The sequence below is a fragment of the Typopeltis vanoorti genome, chromosome 23, assembly GCF_054136105.1.
Source record: "Typopeltis vanoorti isolate ZY-2024b chromosome 23, IOZ_Tvanoo_1.0, whole genome shotgun sequence".
NCBI classification, from domain to species: Eukaryota; Metazoa; Arthropoda; class Arachnida; order Uropygi; family Thelyphonidae; genus Typopeltis; species Typopeltis vanoorti.
The window spans coordinates 68,300,211-68,325,880 of NC_143571.1; the positions used below are offsets into that span (position 1 = coordinate 68,300,211).

Here is a 25,670-nt window from a genome sequence, read left to right on the forward strand (position 1 = left end):
AGCAAATAGGCCTTACTGTGACTGCACCCATATTCTAAAGACTACCAAACACATCAGTCACTGCCCCCTTTGCCATTTCCATGGTAACCTGCAGGTGATACATACAGTGTCAAAGAAAACTGTAGAGTGGATTTCAACATTGGACATTGAATTCTTATGGCAGAGTTCAACTATAGTTGAACTCTGCCATAAGAATACATACATCCAGGAGATACATTCTCCAGGACTCAATGCATCACCCTTCACATAAGTGCAGGTAAATTTTCTTTCCCACAAAATACATGCCATCTGCTCTTCTGAAGGATACCCTCAGACCAGAATTACAATGTATTAAAGACAAGATGATACTCAACAGTTATTTTCCAACAGTTACTTCCAACTCTTGAGGTGAATTCATTTAACTACCTAGGATGTATGATCACATATGAAAATGAAAAAGATATAAATGTAAAAATCGCAAAATATTTAAAAATAACAGGTGTAATTAACTCTATATTTAAACCAAACCTAGTTCAAAAACAAACCAGACTAAAAGTATACAATACATTAGCCCTACCAGTTCTAATGTATGGAAGCGAAATCTGGACAATAAAACAAAAAGACAAACAAAGATTAATAACAGCAGAAATGATGTTTATGAGAAAAACTGCAAAGTATTTGATCCCAAAAGAAACGAAGAAATTATGAAAGAATTAAACCAAGAACCAGTAATAGAAAAAAATAAAAAATATAAACATAAATGGATGGAACACATCAAAGAATGAAAACAGAAAGATTACCAAAACAAGCCACTAAGAAAAAGAAAACCAGGACGTCCTCTTAAACGAATCAACGATGACTTCTAAGGCCGGAACATGCCATATTAGGCCCAAATCCTTGATAAGCATGATGATGACTTCCAACTCTTCTATTAATAATTATTGATAATTACTCCAATACCAATATTTCCTATAGGATAGTCAGAGAATTTCCATTCCATATATAGAAGGCACTTCTGAACACATCTCAAATATTTAATTTCCAGACAATTTTCGAGTCAGTAAACAAGATTTCTTCCATCATGCCTGCCATGAAAGACAAACTTCTATTGGCTAACCCAAGAGTGTACCATATTCCTTGCTCTTGCAATCTATCCTATTTTAGCCAGACAGATCATGCAGTAATATAGACATTTGACAATCGGAACCAAATGATTACATCCATTTTCTTCAAGCTGAGAAATCAGGTCTTGCAGAACATGGAGTTTCAACTAGCCACAGAATCCCATAGGAAAACAGAAATTCTGAACACAAGTCCTTTCAAATGAGATTCTTCAACAAATGCTATAAAACTCTTTGCAGTCTACCAAATCTAAATGATGGTCCAATATTAAAATTTTGGGAAATGGTGACTTTAAACTCTAGCTAATAATACTGGGCAACACACAACTTGCCTCTGAAATGAAAATAATGTGTCGACCGACACATTTTCATTTCCAAGGAAGTTAGTTGACACCAGTCAACTAACTTCCTCGAAACGTCAGGGCAGAAAACTACAAGGACCTGTTGTCTCCATATCACAAATCTGACTGCAATATGTCCTTAAAAATACACTTGCTCCATTTCCACTTGGATTTCTTCCCCGACATCTACAGCATAGTTAGTGATGAGCCTGTATACTTTTATTTTGCTTTCTTTTCCATTGAATTTCCAAAATTCAATCAGTAATAAATTTCCAAAAATTTATTACTGATGAACCTCCTCATACATATGAGTCAATATGTTAATATAAATATCCTCTATTCTTATAAGTTTTAAAGTTTCAAGCATTTTGCACAGGCCGAGTGGATAGCGCATCCACTCTCCAGCCAAAAGGCTGCAGGTATGAATCCAGGCGTGGGCATGGATGTTTGTGATTTTCTGTGGAAATACCAGTGGTGGTCGGTGGTAGATGGCGTTGGTGTAGTTGCGGTCGGTTGGTGATTGAATGGTGGAGATGGAGTTGTAGAGCAGGTGCCCTCCCTTGATGAGTTCTCGGACTCCCAGGAGATGTCAAATAATAATCTACTGAATACATGGCTTTTTCATAATCTATGAAAGCCAAAGAAATTGGTATATCATATTCATTTCTTTTTTCCATTATATGATCTAAAGTTGAGAAGGATGTTCTGAAACCTGCCTGTTCTTTTGGTTGATGAAAATTTAATATAGTTTATTCTGGCATCTGTAATTTTTTAAACAGCTCAGGAAGAACTGGTAGAAGAGTTATAGGGCTATAATTTCTTATATCAGTTTTATCACTTTTTTTTTTTATATATATCTTGCCAAGGTTGGTCGATTGGTAGAGCCACTGCTACTAATGGCTCATGCAAAAAGTAAAGCAAGTTTGAGCGCAGTTAGTAGTTGGAAGAGTGTCAATCATTCGATGTTGTTGGCACACTCTCCCTCGATGAGTCTTTGGACTCCCTGGAGATGTCATATAATAATAATAATATGTATATAGAAGGATGATTTTTCCAGTACTCCGACTTCTAGAGGTTCTTCCTGTTCTTAAACACTCGGTATACAATTCTGCTAATTTTATGTGCAAGAGATTGCCTCCATTTTTTAACATTTCTATCAGTATTACACACACACACACACATATATATATATATAAAATAAATTAAAGATGCAAAGAAATTATATTCTTGGTTTCATCCTTCATCCAAATGTAAGCAACGTTTGTGAACTGAAGTCACTTCACAACTGGGATTACCTGTATGTACGTAGGGTGTTCAATAAGTAATAAGACTATATTTATACAGAAAACAGATTACCTTTAATCGTCATCATTTACATGGTCTTTTTCGAAGTAACTACCGTGAGACGCGATGCATTTGTCCCAACGTTGTGTCCACTTCTTAAACACATGTGAAAGTCCGTTTTTTGAGAGTTCTTTCAAAACCACCTCTGCAGCTTTTACACATGCTTTGTTGCTTTCGAAATGGCGGCCTCTTAGTGGTTTCTTGAGCTGAGGAAACAGCCAGAAATCGCACGGTGCAAGATCAGGATTGTATGGAGGGTGTGGTAGGATATCTGTGTTGTTCTTCTGCAAAACGTCCACTACACAACAAGCAATATGTGGCCTTGCATTATCATGGTGCAATAAGAAGCCATTCTTCAGCAATGGACGCTTTCTTTTGACGTGCTTGATGATAATCTCTGCTGTGTTGATCATTGTCTCTGTGATGGACGTTGAAGGTCTTCCCTCACGTTCAAGATCTTCCACATTTTGCCTTCCTTCCTTAAAAGTTTTATGCCAGCGAAAAACACTTGCCCTCGACATTGCTTCATCGTGGAAAGCTTCGTGTATCATGTTAAAAGTGTCTGATGCCGATTTTTGCAAACGCACACAAAATTTAATTGCATAACGCTGTTCCAAGAACGCTTCCATTTCGAAGACTGGTTGCGCCTTATAGGCGCACCGAAACAAGATTGCGTTTAGTCATGTGACACTCTGGCACATCAGCCCGTATACGCCATCTATCAACCTGTTTTGTTAATACAGACAGCAACATTTCTTTATTCCACAGAAATTAATATTGTGATGAGTGATTTCGCCACAGTAAAATTAGTCTCATTACTTATTGAACAGCCCATGTAGATGCTAATGACTTCACATCAATTGCCTTAGTATCCCACAAAGTAATGCACACGTCCTTTGGCATCAAAAGGTGCCAAACCTCATTAAGGCAACCGATGTGAAGTCATTAGCCTCTATATACATGTAACCCAGTCGTGAAGTGACTTTACAAGCAAACTTTGCTTGTTTATACTTAGGTAAAAGATGAAACCAAGAATATAATTTTTTGGCATCTTTAATTTATAGATAACCAAGTGAAAAAACTTTCAACATCTATCTCTAATCCAGGTATTTTAGTAATAAGGTGTGATACCTTTTGACTACTTGTATATGGAAATATGACTTCTACATTACAGCTGCTAACCTCTATACAAATCCCAAGTCCATCCAACCATGGAATATTGCTCACATATTTAGGGTAATACACCAAAATCCTATCTAAGATTGCTTGATCTTATCCAGAAAACTATAGATCCACTTTCGTTCCACTCCCGTAGATGTCAGTTTCTACCTTCTGCTTGTTCTACATATTTTCAGTGTTCTGCTGAATTGGCCCCTATCAATCATCCACTTTCATCCAAAATCATAAAAACATGAACAGCTGCTAATCAATACCCATTTACAGCCAGGTCCGAATCTTGCCAAACTAACTTCTTTGCCTCCTCTTTCATTCTACCTACTTCTGATTTTTGGAATATCCATACTGCCTTTCATTCTAATACTTTCATCCTGCTAATGTTCAAAAAATGCGAACAGCCCCCCTCCCCTTTCTTTTTTAACCCCTTACCCATAAATGGCACTGATATGCTATAGGTCTTGCAATCTTTTGTGTGAGGGTCAGATTTATATATATAAATAATAATAATAATATATATAGCATGCAGGGTCAGCTAGACTTGCAACACTTGCAGGTGCAAACTTGACTTGTTTGTCTGTTTGCTTACTTGGGAAATGGAGTAAAACCAGGTTTAAAATAGCTTGGTATCTTTAACATTTATTATACCCAAGGTAAAATACTTTCTACATTTATATCTCCTCCTGAGATTTTTATTTAACAAGGTTAAAACACCTTATGGTAACTTGTTCTGGTAAAATACTTATAAGCTCTGTATTACAAAAATCTTGGTATTTCTAGCCTGGATCCCAATGATCCATAAAGATCGAAACTGGTCTGGATAGTGGCTCCCTTGCCTTTAATACAAAGCATCATACATCTCCTCCAGGAGATGTGCTTTGCATTATGGGTAAATATTAAGATTAGTGATCAGAGCTTATTCTACTTTTACCATGAGTTGCCTTGGTCTTGCAACACTTGCAGGTGCAAACTTGACTTGTTTGTCTGTTTGCTTACTTGGGAAATGGAGTAAAACCAGGTGGCAAAAATGGCAAAAAATCAAGGCAATAAAATTCGAAGATAGCTACAAATATTTGGGAATTGTAGAAGCATCAGAAATTCTGCACGATAAGATCAAAGAAAAAAACTACAGCAGCAGAATACATAAGGCAACTAAAGAAACTCCTTAAGACCATCCTTAATGCTGGAAATTTGATAAAAGCAATTAACACCTGGGCCATACTTGTTATGAGATATTCAGCGGACATTGTTGAATGGACATAGCTTGAGGTGGAGGATTTAGACCGAAAAACTCAAAAATTAATGACAATGCATCATGCCCTCAATCCTCGCAGTGACATTGATAGGCTCTATCTATCACACACACAAAAAAAAAAAAAAAAGAACCAGAGGATTATTACAAGTAAAGCAAGTTATTGAAGAAGAAAATTAAATCTGAATGATTATCTGCAGCAAACAATAGAAAAATTTCTAATTGAGGTAAGGAAAGAGGGTTTATTTAAACCCATGAAGACAAAATTGGAATACAAAACCAACCAAGTAAAAGTGAGAACTGAAAGATGGAAAAATAAGGCATTGCATGGAAAATACCTTCGCAGCATAGAAGACAGTGCTGACAGCAACTTGACCTGGCAATGGTTGAGAAATGGAGCACTAAAAAAAGAAACAGAATCGGTAATTTTTGCAACACAATAACATGCCATTAAAACAAATATTATGAACAAAAATACAAAAAATTCAAGGAGACAGTAAATGTAGATTGTGCAAAGAAAAGGAAGAAACGGTAGACCACATTATAACTGGGTGCAGCAAAATAGTACAAACTGAGTACCGTAAAAGGCGTTATGAAGAGATAAAAAGGAAGTCACAAGATAGGATGTTATGATGTGCTGCTATATTTACCAATCTTCGGATTTGATGCACCAAAGAAGAAGAAGAAGAAAAGGCATGATAACGTAACTAGGATAATTCACTGGCATTTATGTAAAAAGTACAGGTTTAAAGTATTTAAAGACTATTGGAAGCATGAAGTTCACCAGAAAGTGATTGAGAAGGAAAAAGCTAAAATACTCTAAAATTTCAAAATCCACATTGACAAAAGCTTGGAATGTAATACATCCAAAATAACAGTGGTTAAAAAAAGTGAAAACAAGGATGTTCAGTTTATCGAAATATCAGTAGCAGGAGATAGTCAGATTGATGACAAAGAAACTGAAAAAATTACAAAGTATCGCGAATTACAAGTCGAAGTTGAACAAATCTAGCAAAAGAAAATGAAAGTTGTTCCCATAAGAATAGGTGCTTTAGGTGCCATCCCTAAAACACTGAAAGAACATCAAGGAAGCACTTTAGTTAGATAGATTAAAAATCAGGAGTTGCAAAAGGCTGCTTTGTTAGGCACAGCATTCATATTCAGAAAGTATTTCCACAACTCATGGGCCCTTGGAAGGAGCCTTTTACTTAAGACTGAGGAAGCAAATCAAGCTTGGATAAATATTATACATATATATATATATAAGATATTATAATATCTTTAGTTTCAGTTTTGATGTCATATTTATCCTGAATTACTTTCTATTTTTAAGCTTTACAATAACTTCCAGAACATTCTGCCTTTCTTCATTTTTATCTCTTTTTTTTTCCCCCTATTTTTCTCTGTATTCTCATACGATACCTGCCCATTTATTTGCTACGAACAATATGCTTTTTTTTCCTCCCTTAACTTGTGTCCATCATGGAATTCTTATTCTGCTATCCTTGAAGACTGTTTCACCATGCCTCTCTAGATGAATCAATGTTTTCTTGAGTTGGCCACAGTTGTTTTTGTACTCTTTCATTATTTGTTGAATAACATTTGTCCAGCTGAATCTACAATTCAACTGTAAAAGCTGCTAGATTTTAATTATTTTTAAAACTTCCTTATATACTGTTCTTTTCAATGTGATATTCAGTTTCATCCTACTTAAAACGAAGTGATGAACACTTCCAATTTCAAATCCAATGCACACTCTTTATACTGAACCAGCATGAATATACCGTTATTAGCAATAACACAGTCAATGAGACTTTACTTATTTATTTTTGTCTTTTCTGTATGCGAATTTGTGTACATCTATATTGGAACATGGTATCAGTAATGATTAATCCATGTTCTTAACAGAAATCCAGCAAGTACTTAACATTTATTATCAGCTTTACTCTGTTCTCTATAAATTTTCCAAACACTTCTTGTATGTCTGATATTCATTTTCTAATAAGTATTTCATTTTTTTTTTAACCTTGGGAACAACTGATGACTACAGTTGCTACTCATGAAAGTGATAAAAGTAATTTCATGTATATAATCCTTCCTGTACGATAATTATGAACATGTTAATTAAATTTTTTAGTTTTAAAAGTAAGAGTTACCTTGAATCTCTTATCTTGTAATACTTTTTTTATGGCAACTAGTTCTCCAGTATCAACAAGCCTAGCTTGGTAAACAACCCCAAATGACCCATTGCCAATAACTTTAGTATCCGTATAGGAGACCTCTTGGGGACGGTCAGGTCCTTGGCCAGGAGTAGCAACGACAGTTGTTACCTTGCCACCATCCTTGCCTAAAACATAAAAGAAAAAAACACTATGAATAATTTATTGAATTATCTACACAAGATGAGCAATAAAATTGTGTTTTAGATTTTACAAAGTTCTTCAACAGATTGCCACATAGCAAGTTGGTAATTAAACTGTAACAGATGGGGTTGGATAGTACATTAGTGTGCTAGATTGGTTGTCTAATAGGTATCAGGAGAGTAATGTCACCAGTGGTGTGTGCTTCAAGGGTCTATTTTAACTTATATGTTAAAGAATATGGGTAAGATTTGAATAGTGATATGCAATTGTGTGTAGATAATGCAAAGTTGGGATGAACTACAATGAACAGAGCAGATGTTGTGGCTTTGCAAGAGGACTTAAATGAACAGCAAGTGAGTGGGGTTAACAGTTCAATGTTGAAAAGTGTAAGGTTTTAAAATTTGGGAAGAAAAGTATACAATTGGTAGGGATATCTTAGAGGAGGTAAAGGATTCGGGGATGACAGCAGAGAAGGATCCAAAAATTCAGAGATGCATTGCTAATAGTGTGATGACAGCACAGTAGATCATATCAATGAAGCAGAGGACACTGACTTGTAGAAGGTATGGATGTTATGTTTCTATTGTATAAGACTTTGATAAGGATGCAAATAAATTACTGTGCCAATATTTGGCCACCTGGTTTTCAGAAGAATGAAGGGTCCAAAAGCAAATGACTAAGGCAGTTTCTGGTCTTTGAAATACTGAGCATGAAGAGGTCAGTGATAATAAATACTCAATACCTCTTAACACAATAAATGTTTTGCATAAGTTGGTAAGTAGTTATTTCCAGATTAATGTGGATGAGGTTTTTCACAGAATGGGAGGAGATGGAGGAAAGGGAGAGCAACAGGTTTGTTGCATGGAGAGTACTGAGTGATTGGAATGTTTTGCTTAAGTGTGGTGGGTGCAGAGATAATAATGCATTTATGGAACAGCTTAACAGTGGGATCCGTCATGATGAATGTTTTGACTTTCTGGAGGTCAGATGATAATAAATACTCAATACCTCTTAACACAATAAATGTTTCACATGACCAAAGTTTCATTAAGTCATAACCTAAGTATATTTATTAATCAATGGATAAAAATTATTACCTGAAATTATGTTTAGTTACATATCCAATATGTAAGTAAACATATTTGAAAACTACGTAACACACAGTGTTCAATGATCTTATTCAATGAAAGGTCTCTAATCTGAAAATCCAACTGGCCCATGTCGGGCATACCATGCCAATCAAAAACAATGCAATATAAAATTCAGCTATATACCACATGGAATTGAAGACTAAAGCTGTTAATAAAAAAATAACAATTCAGGCCACAATGTCATAAGTGAACTATAACTAAACACTGATGGTGGATAATGTTTATAAACTGTTCGCTTCTCAAACACTAAGTTGATGAACAGCTGATTCCAGATCCACAGTGAGCTTGAAAAATAAAGAACTTTTTTTTTTTTTTTTCAATGAAAACATAAATGCAGACAAGAACAATAAAAAGGTATGCAATCCATCAACATCAATTTTTCAACTGAAATGTTGAACCGAAAAATTAGTTTATTTTTCTGGGGAAAGCTGCTGAAAACTTGATCAACCACATAAGGCATGGAACACAATCTTAACCAATAATCTGGGGGTCTAAATTCTTAATGATCTCTGATAATAGCTATTTTTTTTCACTTACTTCACACCCAATTTTTCTCTTAATAGTTCACCAACATTATGTACAGTTATGTACGCTGAAATCACCATCTGATGCTGACTACATAGAATATCTGTATATATTTTCTCAGAACTACCTACAAAAAATCCTGCTTACATCAAATTTTGAGTAATTCAGTATGCTGCACACAGAACTACTCATAAAATGCTCAGTAATTCTAAAGAAAGTCTTGAACTTCTAATCCAAAGAATTAAAACATCTTACTGAATATTTACAAATATTTTAAATTTCAAATACCTATTCCTCAGAAGGAGAAAAATTAATTTTGCCCCTGCCATTCAAATGAGATGACCTTTGCTCATGTTTGAAAAGGTTCCAACCTTGTAGCCCAAAGAGTGATTTCAACATATTTTTGTTAAATTCAGATCCCCTCATTCACAAGATCATTCATTCAACTCTACTTGGATTATCAAATCATGTGCTCACATAATTGGTGGCTAAAATCCGGATCCAATTCATTAGAGTATGATGGTTTAGCAACTGTAGTCATGACATACTGGCCTTGTGGTTGATGGCAAGTTTGGCTATATACACACACACACACACATATATATACACAGTAAAATCCCTTTTTTAACACTTTCTAGGAGACTAATGGAAAAAAGTGTAAATAGCAAGAAATATAAAAAAAAATATTCAAAAAAGGCTAAAAGATGACTTACTGTTAGTATGTGACTACATACTAGATTACAAAATTTAATAACTGAAAATAAATGAATTTACAATTACATTTATCTATTTAAAAAAATCTTGAATTGTTGATTGTTTCTGATATTTCTGCACTCTGTGCAGAAATATCAGAAACATTTAATGCCTTATACACTGTGGAGAGACAAGTTCCACTTGCCTCTCCACAGTGTATAAGGCATTAAATGCCCCATCCTCTCTTGATGCATTTGCAATATACCACCTCAAAACAGAGATAGCTTCCATTGCTTTTTTACTAGTAGGGATGGTAAGTTCTTGATCAGTCTTCTTCAACCACTTCTTTCTCACCAAGGTGGTTAGAAAGGATGTCTACTACACTTGGCCCATTGATGTGATCACACCAGCATCAACAGTCTTGAAATGAGAAAGACTCATCCATCACATACCAGTTGTTGGCTCTGACATATCTTCTTCTTCTTCCTCCTGTAGTTGTTCCTCCTCTTCCACAAACGTAACCCCTGCCTTCCAGAAACAGTTGGATATGGTTTCAGGAGTAACATGCAACCTTGCTTTGGCCACATAATGCATGGCATCAAGGATTGATATGGGCATTTGTTTTGGGTTACCATTATCATGCATAAACGCAGCTTTTTCAACAAGCATTTTTCTATATTTCCATTTGAATGCATGGATGATACACATCTAATGGTTGAAGCTCACTTGTACAATTAGGGGGAAAGAACACTAATCTAATGTTTCTGAGCTGCAGATCTTCAGGTGTGCAGGACATTTGTCTAGGAGTAGTATTTTGTGGTAATTTGTTTCTATTTTAGCATCCAGAGCATGCATGGTGGATGTGAAGATGCTGCTGGTCATCCGGCTGTGCTATTGGCATCATACTTAGTAGGCAGATTTTTCATGTTCTTAAAACACCTTGGCTTTTTAAATTTACCAATTATCAGTGGAGGTAATTTTTCTGATCCATCAGCATTGACCATAAGCAAAACAGTTACCCTCTGCTTGCTGATTCTAGTAGCAAGACTTATACGTTGGTTAGACATAACTGGTAATTAGTTTACGGAATTAACAACGCATATAAAGTATATTAATTAAAGGTAACTTTAATGAATAACTTCTATATTTCGGCAACGTCACATTGCCATCTTCAGGAACATAAAGATATGGTATGTGCACTCAGGAACTAACACAAAGCCAATGAGGAAGAAAGCAAGAAACTAATATTGTTCCTAAAGTCCTAATGGTGCCCTCTTGCGGGCTAATTTGGTAGTCTTGGCAGTTGGGCTGAAGTTCTCATAATGAAAGTCTCCCAAATTTGGGGCAGTTTCATGCACCCAAATTTGTTGAGGTTAGGAACGTTTTTTTAGAGCTGCTGAAGATTCTTTGAATAATCTTTCGTAATTAAACTTGCTGCGATGAATTATTTTTGTTTTCTTCCAACGAATTTTATGGTGGGTATCTAAGGCATGGTCTGCCAGCCCAGAGCAGCTGTACTGGTGAAACCGGATGTAGTCTTGGTGTTCTGAAATCCTGATATTTGTTGTTCTGCCTGTTTGGCCAAAGTAGGACAATTTGCAGCTGCAAGGGACCTGGTATACACCAGGTAGGTCTAGGGGAAGTGGTTGGTCTTTGGTAGAGCGGATAAGGGATGCCAACTTTTTATATGGTCTGTAACAGGAAGTAAGGTCATATTTTTTGAGGATATTGGTTATTTTCTCAGAGGTGCCCTGGATGTAGGGGATGGTGATAGACTTGGTGTAATCTTTATTGTGGAGGGGGGAAGGGAGGTTGTGGTTTACAGGTTTTAGTATTTTTTGGGGTTATAGCCATTGGCTAAGAAAGTGTTGAGGATGTGGTTTAGTTCAATAGTCAGGGCCTTGTCATTTGAGCAGATTAATTTTGCCCTGTTATATAGTGTTTTTATCACCCCATATTGTTGTGAGGGGGGGGGGGGAATTGCTGGTGAATGTATCTGCCAGTGTGGGTGGGTTTTCTGTAAACAGAGAAAACCAAAGATCCATCAAGCTGGCGGGTGATTAAAGTGTCTAGGAAGGGGAGGGTGTTGTTTTCCTCTTTTTCTAAGGTGAACTGGACTCTGGGGTGTTGGTTGTTTAAGTGTGTTAGGAAGGAGTGGAGTGTGTCTGAGCCATGTGGCCAAATAGCAAACACATCATCCACATAACGAAGCCAAATAGTGGTTTTTGTGGGGCGGAGTTTAAGGCTTTCTCTTCAAATGTCTCCATAAAGAAATTGGCCAAGGGTGGGGAAAGTGGTGAACCCATGGCTGTCCCCTCTATCTGTTTGTAGAACTTTCCTTGCCAAACGAAATAGCGTGAGTTCATTGTGAACTGAAATAGGGCTGAGATATGGGGAGGAAACTTGGCTTGGATGAGCTCAAGGGTTTCTTTGAGTGGGAACATTAGTGAATAGGGAGGTGACGTCAAAACTGACCATTATGTCAGTGTGAGGTTTTCTATACTGGCTTTAAAGTAGGCTGAGTTTTTTGTGTGTGATGGTGTGTTGCCAGTGTAGTGTGCGAGCATTTTGGCTAATTTATGTGTGGGGGAATCAATGCCATCCACTATGGGACACAATGGCACATTTTGTTTATGTATTTTTGGGAGTCCATATAATCGGGGGGGGGGGGGGTCTAGAGTTATAAGGTTCAAGTTTGTTGGTGACTTCCACAGGCCAAGAAGTGACTTTCTTAAGGAGTCTGTGGATAGTTCTAATCTGAGATCTGGTCGGATTATATTCAATGGGGAGGTAAGTAGTACGGTCTAGTACTAAAGAATTTAGCTTACCTTTGTAGTTTTTTTAATTGAGTAGGACAGTGGCGCTTCCCTTATCAGCTTTGGTGATTACTATTTTTTTGTTGTTTTTCAATTCTTGTAGTGCTGTATATTCGTTTTTGGATAAGTTGGATTTTGGAGGTTTGGCTTTAGTGAGAACACCGACTACATCCAGTCTTATGTTGTTGGCGATATCGTTAGGCAGGTTGCGAATTCCACGCTCTATTTGGATCATGATTTCTTCAGCAGGTATCCTTTTAGGAGCTAGGGCGAAATTGTGACCACGTGAAAGTGCAGTGAGTGCTTCAGGCTGGCAATTGGGCTGGCAGACCATGCCTTAGATACCCACCATAAAATTCGTTTGAAGAAAACAAAAATAATTCATCGCAACAAGTTTAAATACGAAAGATTATTCAAAGAATCTTCAGCAGCTCTAAAAAACGTTCCTAACCTCAACAAATTTGGGTGCATGAAACTGCCCCAAATTTGGGAGACTTTCATTATGAGAACTTCAGCCCAACTGCCAAGACTACCAAATTAGCCCGCAAGAGGGCACCATTAGGACTTTAGGAACAATATTAGTTTCTTGCTTTCTTCCTCATTGGCTTTGTGTTAGTTCCTGAGTGCACATACCATATCTTTATGTTCCTGAAGATGGCAATGTGACGTTGCCGAAATATAGAAGTAATTCATTAAAGTTACCTTTAATTAATATACTTTATATGCGTTGTTAATTCCGTAAACTAATTACCAGTCTGCTTGCTGAGTTTTCCACCATGACACTTCTCTCCTTTAAAACACATTGTTTTACTTGGCAGAATGTTATAAAAGAGCCCAGTTTCATCAACATCCACTGGTTTACTGTTTCCCCTGCAACACTTACTTTCTCCACACACTTGATTATACACAATATTGTGACGAGTCTTGAAACGATCAATCCATCACTGATATCTAATATTCACAAGTAACAACTGTTACTTGGTAGAAGTGTGAATGTGATTTCACAATTTGTGTATGATCCTTGTTCACAATTTCAATTTTTATTTTATTTATTTCGTATAGGGTACTCCCATAGCCTCCCCCATCCCTCCCTTAAGACAGAATGCAGCCCTCCTAATGACGGATTAAGAGTGTATTTTATGACTGTAGATATGTGTGTTCACAGAGTTGGTTTGCCTGTTCTGAGGGACGAAAAACCCGAGTTTCTGGGTGAAAAAATCCTCTACCTCCGTATGAGATCGATGTTGAATCTTGAATGGAAAATTTTATTTTTAAATTTGGTTTATTCAAGATTCAACAAGAATTGGAAAACAATTAAGAGATACTTGAGCTTTAGTATAGAAACTGATTGTGAAAGGGCTATATAGAATGAATAATTCATATAATGATACAAAGCATGAATCAAAAATGGCAATTATTCTGTGTAAAGAATTATGTTTTAGTTAATTATAACGGCCATAATATGTTCTATGTGAAACGTATGTAATCTAAAGTTCAAGGTGCTTGGGCAAGCGTTATGCTTGCAGCAGTGTAAATTATCGAAAGCGGCTCACACTCGAATTTGCTGACCTAAGGAAACGCGGTGACCCAGATGGACTAGTGGGAAAAGAAGGCGAGTGTCGGACGAAGATTCATAAGAAAAAAGAGGGCACTAAAGATGCAAAATAAAAAGGGTTACCCCCCCCCTGCAGAAGGCTTTTTGATCGTGGCACTTTTGCCCTCGCTCGAGTCGTCACCATTTGGTTTTTGACCTGCTCTTCTTGGACAAGCAGTTCTATTTCGCCTCGTGATGGATCCAGGATAGCCCGTAGTTCCGGTATTCGTGACCGTGATGTGGAACAGGAACACCGGAAACAGAACCAGACCAATGTGGACAGATCACCAGCCGTGCTGAAAGGGGCAGACGAGACGTACACCATGTATGACCACGTGCATAAAGGTAATTCTATTATGTTACAAACTAAGTTTTTCAAGGAAGGAGAACCGAGTACTGTATGCAGAAAGTGGACTATCTTGGTAAAGTAATGTTTTATTCTCCCTTGTGTTAGAAGAGAAGCATGCTGTAAAATAAGTGTGAGTTGCAGTGAAGTATTAAGTGTGAACGAACATTCTAGTGAGGAACTTCAGATGATTAGAGTTAACTGCAAAGGTCTAGCTCTATAGGTATCTTTGTCTCAGACTGTGAATTAGGTAGAGTGTGATAATTATGATTTGTAGCCTTTAACATAGCTTGATAGGATAAATTGAGAAGATTAGAGTTTTGATATATGTATTGTGTACAGTCAAATCAGTGGAATCTTAAAAGGAACCTATGTTAAATTTCCAATTAAGTTCTAAATATCAATGATAGCTCCTCACCTGAGCATGACTTTAATCTAATAGTGAGAATGAATGTAACTATGTACAATTTAGTGATCTTAATAAATGTTCTTTATGTTTTAACCTGAAATTAGCTTGTGCCTGAATTCAGCTCATCGCTCATAAATTCGGAACCTAATGCGGGGAATAATTGAATATTTGTAGGCCACGATTGCAAACATCATTGAGTATAATTAGTTAGATAATTAGGTGCCGAAGGATAAGTGTAGGGATAATCACCTCTGTATAATTTCTGAGACAAGTTCCCTGGTTAAGGATTATTCCTAATCTAAGGATACTGGCTGGCTCAGCAGAACAAATAAATTTGCCAGTATCTGATGGGGAAACAACTCCAGACAGTAGTTACAGGGGACTTGTCTCCAAACAAGGAAATAGGCCCTTTGTCCGAGAGTTCAATACACGTGGTTACTCTAAGTAGTCAGCCAAGTAGATAGATAGCTTTTGTAGTTTAGCACCATAGCTTGTGCTAAGATAGGATTATCAAGGGTAATCAGTTTAAGGCAGAAATAAAGTAAATCGATTAACACAAGGACGAGATATTGAATATAGATATGGAATTAAAATAAAGAATTGAAGGTAGAATATTGAAAGTAAAGAAAGTGAATAAAATATAAATACACATAAATATAACACTGGCTAACTCACCTTAGCACTGTGTATGTGAAATCACATCACAACACGTTACCGGTGCCATGAGCTACTGACAGTTTAAAATTATTGATATGAAAACTTCACGGTATCAATTCGTACTGTGATTGAAAAATCACGGTATCGCTCATCACTACTGCAAGCGTGCAAGTCACCATGATGGTGGGAAACGAAACTATAGCTGAAAGCAACGTCATCTGGGAACAGAGATGTGCAATTTCCGCAGAAATCAAATCGAAAATCAGTGTTGCCACCCGAGAAAAAATTGCAAATCACAGGAAATAACATCCACATCAAGTTGTTAATGATGGGAAAACAATATATAGTAAGAATAGGCTTAAGATGGGACCAACGGAAAATGATACAAATGGCAGGAAAACGTAAATTGCGGGAACAATTTACAATATATTTTTTTATTTTGACTTTGCAGAACATCTAGGCAAAATCAAACCATAATAAAATTATTCTGAAGTTACAATTACAGAAGAAGAAGCAACTGCAATGTAAACTTTTTAACCACTGTCTAAAGTGGCTTGCATGTCCCAAGTACAACTCGCATATATTTTTTTTTTTCATCAGAGGAAATGATGAAATGCTTTTCATAGATTTTAATATCAGCTTTCCAATATGAGGAAGAGATTTTCTTTTGAAATAATCAGCAGCATGCAAATAATGGACACTGAAATTACTGGTTTTTGAAATTACCCAATATACAACTGAGTTTAATGTTCAGATAATTAGGAAAAGTGCAAATAGTATACATCAAAATAATAAATTGTTTTTAACAATGACAGGCAGGGCATTTGATATTCACATAATTGATAAAACTGCAAATAACAACACTGCACTGATCATTTTTTTTTTTTTTTTTGGATGTTTATGTCTGAATTTGACAAGGCTGGATATTAGGAAGTCAAGTATTCACTGCATGGAGTATCAATGATCAAATATAAGAGGTTATCCCTAGCTAGCAACAAAATGATCAAAAGCAACCATTAAATTATAGTTATAATCTAGCAGTCTCAATCACATCCACCGGTATCTTCCTATCTACCAGATCTGTTATCATACCTAACTTTTTAAAATCTCTTCAAACATGAGGTGACCAAATTTGCACACAGTGAAACTATAACTTATTTAATTCTACATGTCATTGTCCTGCTCATCATGACCATAATCTGATGCATTATCCTAATAAAACTCTAGGTACCGTCCACCAATGATCTCATGCCCTTAGCTCTCTTCTCCTTTAATACATCCATTGAAAAGAGAGCACATTCCTATGCTTTCTTGCTTTCAAATTTCAAAATCTTCACAACAGCAGCATACTTTCAACCCATCATTTGCTCATGCAGTGTGTAAAATCCTGGAGATTTGAATAGATACACAGTACCTGCCAACTATGCATCATCTGCAAACACTGCATATCTAAATTTAAACCACTTCCAATTTTATTAACACAGAATCTGGAGGACAACAGTTTAATGCCTCCAATATTTTGTCTGTGTCACAGAGACATCTCAGAGGTTCGATATAAATTATGAACACCCACAAGTAAGAGAAAGTAAAGTATAACTTAGTACATTGAAAGTCCAGAATCCTAGTTAGAAAAAGCACTTCTATGACCACTAGTAAGATTTTTAGTCAAGGATGTACAGGAATTACCATTTCCCATATGCTGCTTAAGGTCGTCGTCCTGCTGTAATTCAATAAATCTCGCCCTCATCTTGCACTTTTTCCTTCATTTAGTCTAATTCCCTACAGCTGAAATCACCCATAAAGACAGTTCTAGATTTGATATCCATAGCAATTGTCTCTCTATGGAGTTTACAGAGATGCTTGTCTGTAGCAGTACCGAACTGTGTATTTTGTTCTGCTAACCTCTTATTTCACATCAAACAGCTCAGAATATGTGCTTGTTGCTGATTTTTTTTTTTCATTTGGTTATAAATTAAAATTAAAAATGTCAAGAAATTATATTCTTGTTCAATCTAAATTTCAGTAAGGAAATACTGTGAGTAGACATATTACTTACTATTATAATAAGGGAATTAACTCACATAAAATATTCTTTATTCGTAGAATTTTTGCCTGAGTATCACAGGCATCATCAGTACAAGTACAAAGGCTAATTAAACAATAACTGTTATATACACAAAGTGCCACCTAAGTAGGCTAAGGTTAAATTTCCTAAATTTATTTTAAAAAATTTTTTTTTTTATTTCTTTATTTTTATGTGTGTGTGTACAATTACAAGTTAGGAAAGATTTGCTGATTTATAGAGTATAATCTCCCACAAGGGGGAAAGATGTAGACCAATCGGATCTGTTTAGGTTGGGGGGGGGGGGGGGGAAGTAACGTTTCATATGTTTCTTTGTAAAGCCGTTCCATTAGGAACCAACTTTTGTCTTGTTCCACTGAACTGTATGTCTAGTGTTGATGGCATGCAAGTTCAGACTGTTCAGGTTCAAGGTACTGAATATATGACGTGTTCGTCTAACCGGATCAGAGCAGATCTTCCTGTTTGTGTGGCCTTTTGACCCATCAAAAAATCTCTACATTCCTCACATCTCCAAAGGACAAGCTCCCACATCTCCACTATCCAGGTGTCTACCAGATTCCCTGCTCCTGTGGGTTATCATATTTCGAACAAACAGGAAGATCTGCTTTGATCCGGTTAGAACACAAGTCGTATATTCAGTACCTTGAACCTGAACAGTCTGGACTTGCAGAGCATGCCATCAACACTAGACATAGAGTTCAGTGGAACAAGACAAAATTCATTCACAAAAGTTGGTTCCTAATGGAACGGCTTTAAAAAGAAACATGTGAAACGTTACTTCACTCTCTTAACCTAAACAGATCTGATGGTCTACGTCTCCCCCCCCCCTTGTGGGAGATGGTACTCTATAAATCAGCAAATCTCTCGTAACTTGTAATTGTATACACACATACACACACACAGACATATATATATATATATATATATATATAGAAAAAATAAATAATATTTTTAAAAATAAATTTAGGAAATTTAACCTTAGTTACTTAGTGGCGCTTTGTGAATATAACAGTTATTGTTTAATTAGCTTTTGTACTTGTACTGATGATGCCTACGATACTCAAGTGAAAATTCTACGAATAAAGAATATTTTACGTGAGTTAATTCCATTATTATAATTCTTGTTCAATCCTTTAGCCACGTGTAAGCAAACAAAGTTTGTGAGTGAAGTATCTTCATGACTAGGCTACTTATAGAGAGACAAATGACTTCACATTAATTGCCTTAGTATCTAGAAGTCTCTATATATAAGAAGCCTAGTCATGGAGTACTTCACATGCAAAATTTGTTTGCTTACACTCGGATAAAGGATTAAACAAGAATATAATTTAGCATCTTTAATTTACGATCAAGTGAAAAAAATTTTAACAACTAGCTCTAATGCAGAATAATAATAATAAAGTGTTACACCTTTTCATTACTTATGTGTGCGGAAATGTATAACTTCTGCATTATTTCAACCTTGGTATCTAGACTTCTTCATTCTTCACTTGCGACTTAGAGGCTTCTCTGGAGGTAAGTACCAGCTAGTTACTAGATTTATTCTACTCCTCTCTTCTTTTCTTTTATCTCTTCTTCTAAACTTAGAATTTCTTTACAAACTTCAAAAGGGTGATCCCTAGAGTTCGAGCAGGTGTTTGCACAATCCAAAGTTTTTATGACTTCTTGCAAACAAAATGGCTGGATCAATTCCAGGTTGAACTGAGAGGCCAACAATCACTTCAGTCATCAACAACAGACCAGAGTTCCCAACTTTGTACTCACAATCTGGCTCATATTTAACCCAGAAAACAGCTAAGGAACAAGACTGGTTCTGTGAAGTCTGAAGGAAAAAAACAACACAAGGAATAAACAAATGAAACCACAATCTCCATGGAAACAAAAACGAACCAACTTAAGCAAAGAGTTCTTTCTGTTATTCTGTGAGTCAAGAATCAATGGATGGAATGGATATGAAGATATGGTTTTTGGAAGTGGCCATGGCATTTGAAAACCATAAAATAAATTTTACAAAAGTCAGGAACATGGACAAGAGGGTCTGAATTCCAGAGAGTGCACTGTAGTCAACTACAGCACACCGACTAAACTTTCAGAAAATAAAAACATTGAATACCACACATTCGCTTTAAAAAAGCAAAAAAAATTTGGTGTAGTATGTACAAAATCCGTTGCCACTGAGGAAGTCACAAGAGACCTCCAAAATTGCAGACTAAACCCGATTAAAGTTAGTCATATGCTCCAAGTAGATAAATGGCTAATGACTCCTAGTGGAAATCAGCAAACAATACCATGAAATCTATGACATAAAAACATTTTGCGACTTGGATATAAAACCAGAATCATTATAATGGAAGGCATCAACTGAACAATGCTACTGTTGTCAAAAATTTGGCCACTCAGAAAGCCATTGCAAGGCAGATTTCTGCGGCATTAAATGCAGCAAAAGCTTCCTGCAAAAAATCAAAAATGGATCAAGCTAAATGTGCCAACTGTAGCAGACCACATCTTACCAACTATAGAGGCTGCAAGCAATACTTGGTTGCCCAAAACTTAACACAAGAAAACCTAAGAGTCCCATCAACAACTTCATAGACACCCACAGCAAATGCATAATTCCCAATGACACAACAAAGCACCAAAAAATGTGTGCTCGTATGCAGAAGTGGCAGTTTCAAAACCTACAGGAATAACTGAATCCCAGTACCCAAACAAATTCAACAAAGCTGCAGTCATAGTGGCCACTTTGAGCAAAGTGTTAATCAAGTTCAGCAAAGCAAACCCCAGGCAGGACAATAAACAAGTTTGTGAGATACACACAAACAATTCTTTTACTGCCCTAATTGATGGTTAACAAACATAGAAGGCCAAACTCACTACAGATTGTGCAAAGTTTGGCCTTCTACTTCCAATGATCTAGGAAACAAAATGTGCGAACTACAAGAATTTACAACACGGTGCTGAGATCTTCTTGTAAATGAAACTTATTTCAATCAGCCAACAGCCCAAAGCTTGGGAATTATGTTATATACTGAAATCACAGACTCAACATGGGGGGGGATATTCAAACTGCAAATGCGGATTATCTAAAAATATACTCCATATATAACTCTACAAGCAGTTACTGGAAGCAGACTTAACTCAAATTCTACACACAAATGAAGCAATGCTAGTAGCAGGAGATCTAAATTCTAAAATACACAGCCTGAAATAGCAGAACTACAAATCGAAACAGCAGAAACTCTACTCTCAAAGATTTTGCTGCCACCAGGAACACAGTGATCAAAGGACCTCCCAGAACCCACATACTGATGTCCTTGATATAGCAATACTGCAAAATATCATGCATCAATATACCAAATAAGTACGATGGGCACCTCAGATCTGACCACAACCAAGTTTTACTCCAAATGGGCTTACAAATGAAAATATTCCAAATCCTGTCCCAAATGTCAACTGGACAAAACTAATGACAACTCTAAACGAACCTATTGGGTCCAGTTCCTGCCGTCGACTCAAAGGAACAGAATTGATTACTCAATTTTGAACTCAGAAAAGATAACTGCCACTGTGAATGTATCACACACAAACTTCAACCCACTTCTGAATGAGATTAAAAACCTGATCCATGAAAAGAACAGAGCCTGGCACCAATGCCACAGAATGCTGGCCCTAAAACATCAAGCACTCAATAGGGATACAAAGGAAGCCCAATATGCACTTAAAACTATTGAAATCAACAGTGGGAGACAAAACTGCAGTCCTTAAACACAGAGGACTTGATGCTCCAGAAAATGACCAAAGCAATATGCACAGACTGCAAACCTCTCCCATCAATCCATGGTGAATGTGGTCTGCTTTAGAGTGATGTAGACAAAGTTGAAACCTTTGCTGAACAGCCTAGAGAAGCAGAGTAGTCCAAATCACACCCATGCAGATCTGGACTTTATCAGTAAAGTACAGTACACACCCAGGTATGTAATTTTCTCCAGAACCCACATACTACAATGCTGGTAGGGCTTCCTGATGCCTTTGACATCAATACCAAATAAGTGTGATGGATGACCTCAGCTCTGACAATAACCCAGTTTAACTCAGACTGGGATTACAACAAAAATATTCCAGATTGGGTACCAACTGTCAATGGACAAAACATCAACACCTGGATACACTGTTCACTAAAAAGCACAGAGAACATAATCCCCATACAACTGACATCTCCTGCAGATGTATGTGAAATCATCACCAAACTTAAGAATAGGAAAGCACCGAGTCCAGATGGGATTTGTAACAAAATCATCAAATACCTTCCACATAAAGCCATAACGCACATTGTTGCTGTTATTAATGCAATCCTAAGGCATCACTACTTTTCTGCACAATGGAATGTAGCAAATGTAATCTTAATCAGGAAAAGCATCAAAACTTCCTCAAATCTATCACCCTATCAGAAAATAGCTGAGGGTAATACTAATAAGATTGCATTAAATCTCAACCTAGATGAGAAATTTGGATTCCAGGAGAACCACTCCACAGAACAAGTTCTGAGACTCATGGAAAACACCAGCGTAGGATCCAAATGGGAGCAGCATACATGGATGATCTTTCTAGACATTGCCAAAAAGCATTCAACAAAATATGGCATGATAGGCTTCTTCTCGAACTCCTGTAGGCCAAATTTCCACTAGGACTGGTCAAACTTACCAAATTATACCTTAGTGATTGAAAAATCCGATTGAAGTTGCAGGGAATTAGATTGCTTGAATGCAACATCACTGCAAGCATCCCCAGGGATTCCTGCTATTACCTCTGCTCTTTGTCATCTATGTGGCTGACATTCCACATAGATGACAAAGAGCAGAGATGATATACTGCAATAATAGTCTGCTCCTTGCAACCTAGATTGGCACACCTGAAAAACTGCAAAATGCAAACAAGAGCACTGCAGTGCTGTTTACAAGAAGATGAGTCTCCCCAAAGGGCAGAGTTGTCGTGTTTGGCAAATGTTGTCAATTCCATGGCAACCAGCCAAATAATTAGGAGTACAACTAGATAAAGGACTTCAATTTACAACTCATATCAATAATGTTAACTCAAAAGCAAATATGGCAATGGGGCAGCTATATCCATTACTGAATTGTCGTACCTGGAACGACAGCACGGAACTTCAGCTGCTATACAAGATGCTGATCAGATCAGTCTTGATGTACAGCTAATCCATGTGAAGTCACAGCAGATTCAAACATTAGCAAGATACAGACAATCCAAACAAGTGTTTACAAATAGCGAAGGCACCATGGCTTGTAAGAAACATACAGCTACACCAGGAAGCTGATATCCCTGAAATCAAAGCTTTCCTGTGAAAAAATGCTGTGAAATTCTTTGCAAATGCTGCTATCCACCCTAACACACTAATCTGCCAAGACTACAGTGAGCATGATCCTACAAAACACAAACATCCCAAAAGTATACTGAACAATTAAGTTTTTTAAAACCCATTGGAAGCCTAAAACAGATTAGCCAAAAGATCTATACTATTCATAGCCGTTACAGTCTACTACCCTGCTAAACTAAAATAACATCTCAGGACAAACATCCTGAATAACCATACAGTATTTTTTTTTAAGGTGAAAGGAAAAAAAAATCATAGTCAATAGCCCACAACGGGTGAGCCACGCACTCATAATATTCCTCAATCTAGAAACTTCGTTGCAAATCTGACAAAGGACCACAGGTCCAATCAATCCATCGTGCCAGAACAGTAAACCTTGGTTTCTCTACTGGGTCTGGCTCCCACTAATGACATTTATTAATGCTTGTAATTGAGTTTGCTTACTTCCTGGAGAATAGAGAGGTTCTACTCCTAGTGGGTTTTTGCTTGTCACTGGGTGGAACCACTGCTGAGTTTCATGCCATGGAGTGATTTAGGTCAAGAGTAATGAGTTTAGTAATGATCCTTTAGGTCGCTCAGTGAGAATTAGAGTGCTCTTGGAGATCATTCAGAGTTTTTGAAGAGGTATCCTTGCACTTAAAGGTCAAAACCAGTCTGGGTAGTGTCCCTTCCATAATGCATAAGATTATACACATTCAAAAAAAGGATATTGAAAGTTTATTTTTCACTTGGTTAGAGTATAATAAAATTAGTTTAATCCTTTATCCAAGTGTGAGCAAACAAAGTTTGCGCCTGAAAGTATCTTCAGGACTGGGGTAAGGTGGTACAACACCAGGGCAACTCATTGCAAAGGTGGAGCAAGATACTAGCCGTCTTATCTCAGTATCTCCTAATGCAAAACACATCTCCTTGCAGATATGTCTAATGTTATGCATTAAGGGTGGAATGTTGTTATGCATAAAGGTCGAAACTAGTCTGGGTAGTGGCCCTTCCCTTAATGCATAACATTAGACATATCCGCAAGATGTGTTTTGCATTAGGAGATACTGAGATAGGAGTGTTGGTATCTTGCTCCACCTTTGCAACGAGTTGCCCTGGTGTTGTACCACCTTATCCCAGTCCTGAAGATACTTTCAGGCACAAACTTTGTTTGCTCACACTTGGATAAAGGATTAAACTAATTTTATTAAAAAAAGATATGTGTTTTGTATCATGGGATACTAAGGTAATTAATGTGAAGTTATTAGCCTCTATATGTAAGTAGCCTAGTAATAAAGATACTTCACATGCAAACTTCATTTGTTTACACTCGGATAAAGGATTAAACAAGAATATAATTTCTTGGTCTTTTTTTAATTTAATCCAGTGCTTGTATTCATAATGCAACCACCACTGGAGATTCTTATTCTAGTTGGATTTAAATTTCTGGCTTGATTTCTTCTGTAGTTATTAGTGATACTTGGCCACCCCTTCTACCCTCCCCTAATACACTTTTTTTTATTTATTTATGCAGTTCCCACCCATGAGAGGTTTTTATAAACCTGTAGTATATTCATGCCATTCTTCAAGCCACTTTATGCCTCCAATTAATGGAGCAGTAGTCTCACACTAGGTGATGAAATTCATCTCACAACTAAAGCCATTCACAAACATCCATTCCCATGGCAGGATTCAAATACATAGCCTACTGACAGGAGAGTGGATACGTTAACCAATTTTCAAACTAGGTCAGTAACTTAACCCATCACATTATATTCTTTAAGAACATTCTTCTGCTGACAGCCAGGTCTCACTAACTAATAATTTTTGGTCCCATGATTTACCAATCCAAAAAATTAAGAATTATCAACATGTATGTTAGCACAAGAACATTTTAATCTTTGCCCAATATTTCAGTCTGAAATTAACAGACTACCATCAGTGGCTTGATAGGAACAGTTTTTACAAGGTGGAATAAAAACAACTGATTATTCAAAAGAAGAACGAGCCATGTGATGTTACATTGCTAAGCACTAAAGAGAGGTAAATTTCATCAGAGTGATGAATAAATTATAGGTATCAATTCACAATTTCATGCAATCGTTTTAATTTATAAATTCAATTAAAGATAACATTAGATTGAATTTATAAACTAATGTAAGAACTAGAAGGTCTCAATTGGAAAAAAAAAAACTTTCCACTATCACATACATGAAATTAAATGGCTTCTCCGAAAAGACTACACAACATCTGTTCGATTCCTACAATCCAATCCAGAACAACAAAGAATCAATATGCCAATTTCTAATTCCATATATTTCTGGAATTTTAGAACCAATTTCAAGAATTCTGAAGAAATATGATTTAATAGCCACTTATATATCCCTAATAAAATATCCACCTATTTTCCTCCTTCTAAAGATAAATGCTCAAACCTTTGGACAAACTGGATGCT

General features: G+C 36.6%; 1 protein-coding gene across 2 annotated transcripts in view; it reads right to left on the reverse strand.

Moving 5' to 3' along the window:
- sgg (glycogen synthase kinase 3 beta homolog shaggy) overlaps nucleotides 1–25,670 on the reverse strand; it is a 259,101-nt gene that overhangs the window by 202,352 nt on the left and 31,079 nt on the right. For both annotated transcript variants that reach the window (XM_090413205.1, XM_090413206.1), the window contains exon 2: nucleotides 7,367–7,557. In XM_090413205.1, the coding sequence (XP_090269331.1) occupies nucleotides 7,367–7,557 (191 nt within the window). The remainder of the gene's footprint in view (nucleotides 1–7,366; nucleotides 7,558–25,670) is intronic.